The 12,977-nt window shown below is 33.8% G+C and overlaps 1 protein-coding gene across 1 annotated transcript in view; it reads left to right on the plus strand.

The window, feature by feature from the left end:
- Positions 1–12,977, plus strand: part of pdia5 (protein disulfide isomerase family A, member 5) — an 88,916-nt gene that overhangs the window by 30,069 nt on the left and 45,870 nt on the right. The window contains exons 4-9 of the mRNA XM_056465658.1: positions 532–615; positions 736–781; positions 4,855–4,947; positions 6,443–6,503; positions 9,630–9,697; positions 12,383–12,474. Of these exons, the coding sequence (XP_056321633.1) occupies positions 532–615; positions 736–781; positions 4,855–4,947; positions 6,443–6,503; positions 9,630–9,697; positions 12,383–12,474 (444 nt within the window). The remainder of the gene's footprint in view (positions 1–531; positions 616–735; positions 782–4,854; positions 4,948–6,442; positions 6,504–9,629; positions 9,698–12,382; positions 12,475–12,977) is intronic.

Here is a 12,977-nt window from a genome sequence, read left to right on the forward strand (position 1 = left end):
GCATATCCACATGCACAATTTAATTGCGTTATCTGCATTGAATAATTCTAAATTTGAATTAATCCATTATAATTATATTGTACATATTAGAATGAATAATTCACAGAAAACTGGCTGCAAGTCCTTGTTTTTTTTTTTTTTTTTGGCATGATTGTTTGAATGAATTATCACTTCACTACATCACTGACTAAAATGTTTCATGGAAGTTTGTGGATTAAAATGATCACAAAGAGGGAAGTGAAATCCGGTTAAAAGGTTACAATAGAAATGTGTTCCTGCAGGTTTGCAGTTGTTAATCTCCAAAATGTATGACGTAAATTTTGTTAGTGATGCATATCCACATAAACAATTTAATTGCGTTATCTGCATTAATACTTCTTAATTTTAATTAATCCAGGCCATTAATATGTTAAAGTTGACAGGCATAAATATGACATAAAATATCCATTGTAACAATATGAGAATATTCATCACAGAATATTCATCTTTATTCATGAGAGTTCATTTTTTTCTGTACATTCCTCACCACAGGGATTCAGAAGGCCGCAAACTCTGTAAAAAAGTCAAGGTAGACCCCAGCTCGAAAACCAAAGGAGTTGAGCTCCTGCATTACAAGTAAGAACAACCTTCATTTTCTGAGTTGCTTGTAAGAGTGGTGGTTGGTAGTCTTACAGATTATTATTACTGAGAACTATAAGCACAACAATTCATCTTTTTGTTTGTGTTGCTTTTTAGGGATGGGACTTTCCACACAGAATACAACAGACCAGCCACGTTTAAGGTAATTTCTTGTAAAATTGCATTTTGCTGAAGTCATCTTTGACAAAAATAACAGCATTTTTAGAAGCCTTGTTCAGAATCCAGCTCATCAATATTTCTTTGTTAGACACATAGATTGCATTTTGAGAAAACGGCATCAGTGCCTTTCTGAATGCACGCTCTGTCACGTGTGAATGGATGAATCAGTCTGTGTTGTTATTTACTCGCTAAACGTCCACAGTTTTCCCGTGGCTGTTATTTCACAGTGCTCAGCCTGAAGCACCAGAGCCAGAAAAAAGCGTATGGTTTTGTAAGAAGGCGAATCAAACTTGTCCCATTGGTTTCTCTCACCTATCTCATTCTCCACATGTCTTTTCAGCTCAATTATGAGCGAATGTGACGAGGCGTTGATGAATGGCTGTGGAATGAGGGGAGCTGTAATGTGAATATGTTAAAAATGAATGAGCTGAGCTTTTGCTGGATGATGAGACTGTGATGGGACATGTTCGCTGGAGCCACTGGTGTGGAAAGAATGGAGAGCTCTTATTAAATGCACCTGCTGATAAGTACCACATATTGCTCTTCATTTTCGCTTGGTACAGCAGTACTTCCAGCACTTCATGTCGAGGGGGGTTTTTAGTTCCTTATAGGTTGCATAGATTAGGAGGTATATTTGTGTAACTGTGCATGAGGAAAACGTTTTCTGTGGCTTATAACTCTAACTACATTTTACGTTCAAAGCAAACTTGGAGCAAGTTTTGAGTATTAATGCGAAAATTAGCAACACAGGCTCATTGGAAATATGGGTAACACTTTAGGTTAGATCACATTTCATGGTATTACAGTTTTTCTCTGTGGCTTTGGTGTATTTCTCACAACACTATTTACATTTGCACAACAGTTAATGCATTTCTCAAAACAATTAGTAAAAACTGCAAAACCTAGTTGATAACCTGCAAAAGCGTGTCACTTGCTCAAAATGGATGGCTCATTCCACAAAAGCAAGTATTGATGTCAATGAAAGTGTCAGTGTCATCAAGATGAAAAGTCCTGACACCATTGTTTATGAACAAGATAGTCAAATGGCTTTGTCATGTTTTCATTATGACAGTTTACTCTGTTAATTTTTTTCCAATGTAAAAAAGTCAGATTTTGGTGACACTTTCTGAAAATGCTCAAGACAGCACTTTATGCTATTTGCACAGCCAAACTACAGTAAAGTCAGACATCACTGCATTTAGTGAGTTATCTGAGTATAAGACACTGTATTTGTATGTTTCACATTTTTACTGCATTTGCTCTTTACAATTCTAATTTATTCACAGCATTGTGCAAAAGAATAAATACACCCTTATTTACAACAAACATAAACTCCCTTTGGGTAGAGCTGTGCGCAACTGTTAACAATATTGCAGTACATATTGGAACTGATCCTAAAACATACATAGGTCGGTAAATCATTCATGAAATTGTTCAATTTTGAAGACATTTTCAGAGAAAAAAGATTTAAAATTTTTATAAAATTAGCTTGACAGATTTTGAATAGTTCAACATTTTGGTATGTAATGACTCAAGTAATGAAATGAGGACTATTAGTTTTATATGGATTGACTATTCAGCATTCACAAATTTAGTTAATTTTAACTGACATGACATAAGCAACTGATAATGTTATAAAACAGCAGAGAGTTGTATGAAAGCAATCGATGCATGTCCACAAGCATTTGTATTTCTACATTGTATAAGCGCTATACAAATAAAGGTGAATTGAATTGAATTTGCAATTTGTTAGAAGGAATGAGAAACTGCTACTATGATGCGCACATCTGACTAATTGTTTTGAGAACTGTTTTTTGAACTGTTTTGCAAATGTAAATAGTGTTGTGAGAAATTCACCAAAGCGACTGAGAAAAACTGTAACAAACCATTAACTAACACGACTAGCTTAATAAATTACTAATTAGCTGCTTATCAATAGTTAGCAAGGTAGAAGTTGGGTAGGATTGGGGAAGCAGAATAAGATCATACTATATGACTGCTAATCAACAGTTAGTAATTTAATAGTAGGCAGGAAATAAGCAAGTAGTTAATAATGTGAGTTGTGACCTAAACTAAAGTGTTATCAAAAAGTGCTTCAGCCCACATTTTTTAAACTAAAATATATGTCTGCAGTTTCTAAGTAAAATGAAGGCTACAGGGTTTGATACCAACAGCTTTGTTCCTTTTCACACTAATGATATTTACAGGTACATATTATCAATAATAAAGAATTTTATTAATGCAGTTAATGTAGCTCACTTTGTACGGTATTGTACTTTTGATGTCTGTTTTAAACAAGAGATAAAAGCAATGCATAATCAAGTTAAAACTCTGGTCGCAGAGCACGTTTATCTCACTTTTGCTTTTGAAAACAATTTGCTCAGTTTAGGGAAGGGTTTAGGTCACTTTGTACTGTGTTGCTTTGTGATCAATACGACAAGCCCCACCTTCTCATAGACATGTACAAGAAGGTCGCAGATCCTAAATCTACAATAAAACTTATCCCAAGTAACATTTCAGATTTGCAAAAATGTAGACAGCGTCCTCTAGTGGATTTGTTACCTGAACCATGCAACATAATGTAGCCAGAGCAACTTACTATCTTTTGCAAAAATGTAGGCTGAGGCACATATTTTTAATGAGCCTGGGCTGAAAATAGTAGCAAAGAAATCATTACCAGTACTAGTAAATATTCATCTCTTATTTAGATTTCAAGGCAAATACTAATACTTTAATGAACACATTTTATAAAAATATTCTTATGTTTATAAAATGTGTTTATTAAAGTATTATTATTTGCCCTGAAATCTAAATAGGAGAAAAAAGTTAATAAATTCCAATAATAAACCATACAATTACACAACATATACTTAAGTAGCTTGTTTTTTGTTTGTTTGTTTTTTGTCTTTTGTAGAATGTTTAGTAGGTACAGTGGTCTCTTATTATTCGCTGGAGTTACGTTCTAAAAATAACCCGCAATAGGCGAAATCCGTGAAGTAGTCCGCTTTATTTTTTTACAATCATTATAGATGTTTAAGGTTGTAAAACCCCTCACTACACACTTTATGCACTTTTCTCAGGCAGACAACATTTGAACAATTCTCTTGTTTAAACACACTTCAAGTTCAAACCTTCATAGAAAAATAAGTCCAGTATTAAAAAATGAAACCAAAGATCAAAACCATTTGATCTTCATTAATTTCTTCCGTAATGGCACCCTACAGTTGCGTAACTTAAGCATGTCCAGAAGTTCAACTTTTTGTGCTCTTCCTCTGCCTTTTGGGTGCTACTGCAGGTGCCTTTGACGGTACAGAACATTTTGTTGACATTGTGGGGAGAAAACTTGCAAACACACAGTCTTCAGAGTCACACTATAGCAATTTATGTAAATTTGGCAAGCTAAACGCATTCTGTACTGTTAAGGAGACACTGCACAGAGGAGATTGATTGACAATGGTCTACAGCCAGTCAGGACACAGAACACAATGCACAAATTAGGATGCAAAACACAACGCACTATAGAAAAAGTATGTCAAATTGCATGAAAAAAATTGGTGAAACTACGAGGCTACGAAAAGTGACCCGTGTCATAGCGAGGGACGACTGTACTTTAATCTACTGGGGCTGACAAAATCATTTTTGGTCTCATTAATAACAGCCAAATCTGTAAATAGTTTAATTTAAATTGTATATAATCATAATTACAACCAAACCATCTGTATTTGTACAACAAACAGGTTTGTATTAAAAAAACTAAGCTTATAGTAAAGGAGGCTTTTATTTTTTATTTTCAAATAAAGAATATAAAAATGAGAATAGGATGTAATAAGATGAGAGTATAGACATGATTTTACATGATAAAAGTCATACTTTCTTTCAGCATTTGCTAACTCAGTATTAATTCAGTGGAAGTGTACATCCAATTACACCCCAAGAATATTCTATAATTAGTTCCATTCCTCAAATTTAACAGTGATCGATTTTATTTTGTCAGTGACCGATGGCTGTCTGATGGTCTCTTTTCAAAGTTTCTGTCTATTCTCTCTCCTCATTTAGTCCATGGTGGCGTTCCTGAAAGACCCTGTAGGTGCCCCCCTGTGGGAGGAGAACCCTGAGGCCAAAGATGTCGTTCACATTGAGTCAGAGAAGGTAAGTTTCGCTCAATGCAGTAAAGATCGGTTTTCTGCTGAGTATTAATCAGGTGTGGGAACTTCACACAGGACAAAAGACTTGAAGCTGAGCAATCTGCAACAGAAGAACCTGTCTATTCTTCCGTCTCTAGAGGATCAATCTGGTGGCTGGACTGTGTGTCCATGAACAAACGTGGGCTTTAATGTGCTAGCCTTACAATTTGAACCCTTAAAGTGTAAAATTTAGATTAAACTACATTTTACAGTTTTCCTGTTACAGTGCAATTCTATTTTTAAATACTATTATTATAGTTTAGTAACACTAATGTTATATTAAAGTATAAAATATAAATATTTATTAACTACATGTCCTTATTTAATGGTTGGGGTTAGGATGTGGCTTAGGTTTTAGGGTTAGTTGCATGTAATTGTGCATAATTTATTAATAGTATAATAATAGTAATATTGTAATACATGGAACATATGTAACACCATAAAATAAATGGTGACAGGATAAAACAACCTTTATTCAAAGTCAAACTATAAATGGCTCTTTAATATTAAACTTTTAACTCTGGATATGTTATCATAATTTGCTGACATACAAGTTGTACCTAACTCAGAAGACTTTACTTCATTGTGGAAAACAAACAAAGATATTTTTGATAAAATAGAGATTTCTCTCCCTTCACATAAGGTCTTGTAACCCAGACTTGTGATGTGATAAAACATTCATATAGAGAAGAAAAAATAAATCCATTCATCTATTAATCGATCAGTTTAATCTAAGTATTCTGAAGAAAGCCAATTACAAACAGTATAATACAAACAGATTTAATTATGCCATTAGTTTACAAATTATTAATTTCACTTTGAATTCATTGAATCCCGGTGCTGGGTTGTGGCTGGAAGGGCATCCGCTGCGTAAAACATATGCCAGAGTAGTCAGTGGTTCATTCCACTGTGGCAACCCCTGATAAATCAGTGAATAAGCCGAAGAAAAATGAATTAAGTAATTCATTAAAGTGTCAAGAGAATTGGTTCAATGCTCAATAAATTTAACATTTTATCATTTGTCTTTGAAAGATGGACACATTTCTTTTTGTAGTTATAACTGCATGCCAAAGAATGATGACGACATTTAGATATTGGAGTAGCTGACCCTTTAATTAAAAACTTTACACTGAAAAAACCTACATCCTAACTCTAAACCTAGCCTCAACTTTATCTAACTTTAACATGCTTTTAAAATAGATTTATATAAATTGCAGACGACAGTGGCCGATGACAGACTTCGCAAAAAAAAGAAAAACATCAACTCAGACATAATTACAGTACTAGCACTGTGTTGATGTCAGATAGTAATGAAATGATATACCATGTTAGCGGAATGGGCCAGGAAATCTGTGCCCTTGTTTGTTGGTTTTAATGAGATCACCTGAAACTCTTCTAAAGATTACTGGCACTCAACCCTGAGTGTTTGAGTCACTGTCTTTGTGTTGTTTGGCTTGCAGGATTTCCGGAAACTGCTGAAAAGAGAGGAGAGGCCAATCCTCATGATGTTTTACGCCCCATGTGAGTCACCCCTGCCTGTACTGTAATTCTCCACTACTAGACACTTCATGTGATGTAAACTGTGTGCAATCATGCAAGATGTGCCATGCTGTAGCAAAACAAATCTTGTGAAGTGTTACTGTGTGTGTGTTCAAGTGATGTAAGTTGTGAGATGTTATTAGGATGTCCAGCATTTGTCAATATGGCGTTCAATCTTTCTGAAACCCAATATCGAAATAGGCTTTGCTGATAAACAAATGTTCATTAAAATTAAGTGAATTGAAGGACCAAGTTCTTCCCGATGTGGTCTGGAATGTCATTAAATATAAATCCACAATTTCCTAGTGTTGAAATCAGTAGGCAGTGCAAAAATGTGAATCACGTTTTTTATTTACTTTTTATTACTTAAAATCAAGATCACGATTCTTTCTCACGATTCTGTGACTGTAAAATAAAGGTTAAAATGATTACCCTTTTATTATTGTTCATTCTCAAACATGGTAAAACAACAATAATAATATTAGGCATGTGTGTAGGTCTACTGTTGCTTAAAATGCTAAATTTTGTATTGTGGAGGACTTGAACAGACTTTTAATATGTCCTGTTTGTTAATTCACAGTAAAATGATCACATCAGAATACAACTATTCATAATTATAAAGATGATTTATTATGTTTAAGACATGTGCTTGTCATCTGTCATTGACAACATTATTAGACCATTATATTTCCATAATATATAGGCTAGGGTGGTTATACTGACACAGTAAACATTTATTTTCATGCACAACACTTTGTGTTCGCTATGAAAGAAAAAACATATCAAATGCTTGTCGTAATCATAACTCTAAAATGCCAGATGGTCGTTTAAATGATGTGCGCACAGGTTTCACTTTCACTTCCTAGTGCGGCTCATGGCTGCTCTCACTGTGAGAAAAACACATGCATGCAAATCAAACCTCCCGCACGACCCTCAAACGATCGCTCTGTGCAAAAAACTGAACGTTATTTACAACTTTATTACCTGTTTTTCACAGCATATGCAGGTTGTGTTCACTAAGGTAGGCGTCATTTGCGTGCATGCGCACGTACGATTTCGTGACCGTGAATACATCATTACAGAAATTACATTATTAGGTGAATTATACCTTATAAATACAGTATGTGACGCTTTTAACGCCATTTGAAGGTGTCAGTGTTGCTGTGAAGACTTCTACGGCCACCTTTTCTTCTCTCCTGACCTTGAAAATTTAATCGGCTGAATCGTAGAAAAAGCTGAATTACATGTAGGGTCAAATCGAGATCGTGATCTTTTTTCGATTAATCTTTTTTCGATTAAGCCCTACTGTGAACTACTTTGTTTTGCAATGGTTCAGGGTAGAGCTGCACAATTAATCGAAGACAATTTTTATGTGCATTTGGTCAGTAAAGCCGGTTTTGTGATCAGTAGTAAATCTCCACCACATGCTTTTAGATGGAGCATCGTTTACAACACATAGCTCACTTACAAGCAATGCAAAACTTCGCTAAAGATTGAAATAACCGATAAGCAAAAATAAGTTAATCATTCTGCAATGACAGCTAGGGTTGCACGATATTGGAAAAATCTGATATTGTTATATCTATTGTTATGCGTTAAATATTGCGACGTGAATACAGTTTCAGAAGATGGTTTGAATGGCTCTATTTGACAATTTTCTGGGGAGTCGAACAGTATTCAGGTACAGAAATTGAATAATCACAATGCAAAAAAAAATTAAAAATCTTATTTTTTGTCTTGTTTTTAGTCCAAATATCAAAAAAACTCTTAGACCAAGTTAAAATATTGTTTTGTTTTCACCGTCAAAAGAAATAAGTCAAAATTAAGAGTTTTTTTGCTTGTTTTAGGGAAATTATCTGCCAGTGGGGTGAGTGAAATAATCTAGTTTTTGTTTTGAAATGTAGATATTTGGACTAGAAACAAGACAAAAATTAAAAATATATATTTTTTTTTTGCATAAATCATATAAATTCCATATAAATAAAGTGATTTAAATTCAAGTCTGTATCTCCTGGTCAACTATAATTCAGACTGGACATTGCATATCTTTGTGATGTGACTATTGTGGATAAGCACATTGCGATATCAATGCTGAAACAATATATTGTGCAGCCCTAATGACAGCTGTTTGCATCGCTTCAAAGTGAACTATGACTCTGAAAACATGTGAAAATACCACCTTTTATAGTGTTTTTTACTTCAAACTCATTTCATAACTTCAGTGGAGTGTTTGAAATAAATCATTTTGTGAGATTATGTAGTCATGTGTTTATTAGTCACGTCGAATAATTGAAAACAATGGGGCACACGCACACAGACTTTTAATTTTCTGCCAATCAGCCCAAGGGCTTCTGGTGAACTGTCTTTTATTGCAAAATTGCCACGTTTAAGATCTATTTTCTTTTAAAATCAGTGATCTTTACTGCCTGATAGACATACGATATTAGATTGGACAAGAAGCACTGCATTAAAATACAAACTTCCCCACGTCATGTTGTTAAAACATGACAGTTTATTTTACTCTAGTATTTTCAATGGCGTTTCTGTGATAGCCTGCTGCTCCTTACTCCGCTTTCAAGGTTTTCATCTTGTTTTACACTTGAACAACAAAATGAATGCTCAAATCTATAATATATTTTAATTGTATTACAACATCGATGCTGTAAAAACAACCTTGTTTAATTGAAAATAGTCACATTAAGCTTTCACCGGAAGATTATAATTTGCTGAAAAACAATAACTGTGCATACAGCCGATTTAATTTTGTGTTTATTCAGCAACTGCTATGGGGGTTTCCTGGGTTTCTTCTTCTGCATGTTTGGAGTTTCTGTGTGGCAGAGCTCTCTGTGCTTTGGAAAGAGATTTACTCCCAGAACCAAGATTACCTGACAAGATGTGCATGAGAATCGCAACTTTTGCTAAATAATGTTTTTGAAATTCAATTTGTATTGAAGCCTTAGTTCAGGGTGGACACATTTTGATCAACTTTCTGTTTCTGATCTGTTTGGAAGTGAATTCTGTGTGGTTTATACATTACACTACACTTTTTTTCTGACTAAGTTTAGACAGAATTTACTAATGTTACTTTTATATCTCTTCTACTTGTAGGGTGTGGAGTATGTAAAAGGATGCAGCCCATTTTCCAGCAAGCAGCCACAGAGACTAAAGGAAAATATGTAAGTACAGTAGCATGTTAAACCCTCTCTTTTCTGCTTTTCTATTATATCCGGTACAGTTGTTGAATTACTTAACAGGTGGGATGTTTTGCAAAACCATTGATGTCCCTTTTTGACAAAAGTTTAGTTCCCCCTCATTAGAGCGGGAGCCAATTTTACTTAAAAGCCCTTTTGCTGATTTCATAATACAGTTATAGGATGTAGTTCCTGCTGTTGAGGTCTGTGGTGAAGTATGGATTAAATGCCAGCTCAGCTCAATATCTCAATGTGCACTGCTGGGAGACCCACAGTACACTTGACCACACATTTTCTCTCCCTCAGTACTACATTTTCTTCATCTCCCACTCTCTCTTTCTCCACTGCCCATCTCAGAATGTTCGAAGAAGCACAAATATAGACACTTTCATTTAAACTCATCTAAATCTAAACTGAATGTTTTTTTTAAGACAACCCCCACAATAAATATCAAAGTTGTCAGCATGGAAGCTTGTGCAGGTTAAGCGAACGCTGGCTAGTTTCGAGCAGCTGACAGCTTTTTTTTAAACAGTTTTTTTGAAACTCCATACAATAAGGTTTAATTAATTAACTTTAGCTAATGAATAAAATAAAAAAGTTTTAATCTGATCTTTAATTTTTAACCTAAACCTTCTCTATGTTATTTTAGAATGGTGAAAAAGATATTTTAATTATATTTTTTAAAATATTGTTTCACAATTGGCCTGTTTTGACTATTTGTAAAATCGTATCACAAATAGAGTAAAAACAGGCAAACTCTGAAATACTATTTCAATTTAAACAGTAGTACATAATGAATTTGCAATATAATGTCTTTCCTAGTAAGGGGAAAAATTATTCTGTGAACTACTTTAGTTGTGAGATGTTTTTAAGATGTCCAACATTTGTCAATCTTTCTGAAACCCAGTATTGAAATTGGCCTTGTCTATAAACAGATCTTTATTAAAATTAAGTGAATTGAAGGACCAAGTTCTTACCGATTTGATCTGGAACATCAGTAAAAATAAAGTACATCCACACTTCTATTTTTACTGTTTGTTTTCATAAAAGCATCTGTACATCAAAAAATAAAGGGAATTTTTTATTTCTCAAAAACATGTCTTTCCTATTAAGGGGGAAAATTATCCTGTGAACTACATTGTTTTTCAGTGCTTCAGGGTAGGGCTGCACAATTAACCAAAGGTGAATTTTTTTTTTTTTTTTTTTTTTTTTTTAGTAAAGCCGGTTCTGTAATCAGTAGATCAGTAACACATGCTTTCAGATGGAGCATCATTTACTACACATAGTCATAATTCACTTACAAGCAATGCAAAATATTGTAGATGATTTAAATAACCTATAATAAAAAAGTTTAAATCTGATCTTTAATTTTTAATCTAAAACTTCTCTATAATATATTAAAATGGTGAAAAGGTTATTTTAAGTATATATTTTTAAATATTGTTTCACAATTGGCCCGTTTTTAACTCGATAAACAATAAAAAAGGCAAACTCTGAAACAGTATTTAAATTTAAACTTTAAAATAACTGTAATTTAATCATAAATGTTTTCCATTAAATTATTTTTATATGCATCATTGCTATTGTCTTTGGTCTCATGTGATTCCTTAGAAATATTCTAATATGCTGATTTCAGCTTTTATTTTAAATAAAATGTTTTGTAATAGTATAAATGTATTGATTGTCTAAATGTTTGATCAGTTTAATGCAACCTTGCTGAATAAAACAATTAATTATACTTCAGTACATTACTGACCTCCAACGTTTGAACGATAAGTGTTTACAATTTATTTTTTACATTTAAACTCTTCGATATTATAGTTAAAGTGTTATGAACTTGAATAAACAATTGATTAACATTACCCTAGATTAATTGCTGTAACCCTACAACAACAAATACATTAACTACCTTAATGCCACCAAATATATCCTCATAAAACATGTCTATGATTACACTTTTTGTTAATATTATATTACTTTCGCCCACATATGGAGAGATTTTTAATCAGTATTTATTTCCCTAACTGCGGACAGATGACTGAGCACTAGTAAATAAGCTGCTGTTTACAGATTTGCATAATGAATTGGTAGCTTGCCGTTTATGGACGCGACATGTAGATTTGCTACCTCCTGTGTTTCTGAGTTTCACGTACGTGTGGCGAGAAGCTGATAGCGCTGCAGAAACTTTGATGGATTTGGGAAGTAATCGCCGGTCAGCAGAGTTGGGCTGCATATTTTTCAACAGCCTGACAGATGGGTACAACGCACCAGAGACTATTTGTGACTTGCTCAGGGATAATATGCATTTATTTTGGAATTCATTATCAAGCATTGCCAGTCATAACAGCGTAGCTTGTTTGAAATAAGACCATAAGCTATCTATTTTTTCAAGCGTAAAAGTATATTAAGTCTGTAGTCACTTAAAGTAAATATCCTTCAGAATGAAAGTGAGTCGAAATTGTTTTTCAGGATGCGATTAGCATGTCGGGTCAAGCTTGCAATGTCATGAGAGTGTTGGATATTTACCGTGTGCCACTTCACTGAATGCCATATCTCTATCGACAAGCTTTCTGCATACACTCTGATGTGGCCATTCATCTTCATTTCGCTGTATTTGAGCTGCTAGACGGCGATTGTTTGTTTCAAGTCTAATTCATTGCTTTGGTGTAGGTGTTGGCTGGGATGAACGTGCACCCGGCGGAGTTTGATGGCGTCAAACAGGAGTTCAGCGTCAAGGGCTACCCAACCTTCTGCTACTTTGAGTAAGTTTCACTTGATTGTGTGCAAAGTCACCAAAAACTGAATAAATCAGACTTAACTGCTGAACATTAGGAGTTTATATATATATATATATATATATATATATATATATATATATATATATATATATATATATATATATATATATATATATATATATATATATATATATATATATTTATAATTCACATAAGTAAACATAACAAATTTATATTTAAAGATGAAAACATGTACATTTTGTACATTTACAGATGTACAGATGTACATTTAAGATGAAAAAATGCACAAAAGCACAGACATCACACTATGGGTAAAAAGCAATAAGTGCAAATCTTCGATGTCTGTTCTCTGGTCTGATGAAGAGCCAATGTGCTCGTTACACGCTTCGTGTTAGCCTTTTTAATTTAATAAATTTGTGTTTTTGGACAGTTGGTGTTGCCACCCTGTTTACATTTCTACATTTTGTTCTACATTTGAGACTTGCATATAATGAAGAGTACATAAG

This window comes from Danio aesculapii, chromosome 9, assembly GCF_903798145.1.
Source record: "Danio aesculapii chromosome 9, fDanAes4.1, whole genome shotgun sequence".
Classification (NCBI taxonomy): domain Eukaryota; kingdom Metazoa; phylum Chordata; class Actinopteri; order Cypriniformes; family Danionidae; genus Danio; species Danio aesculapii.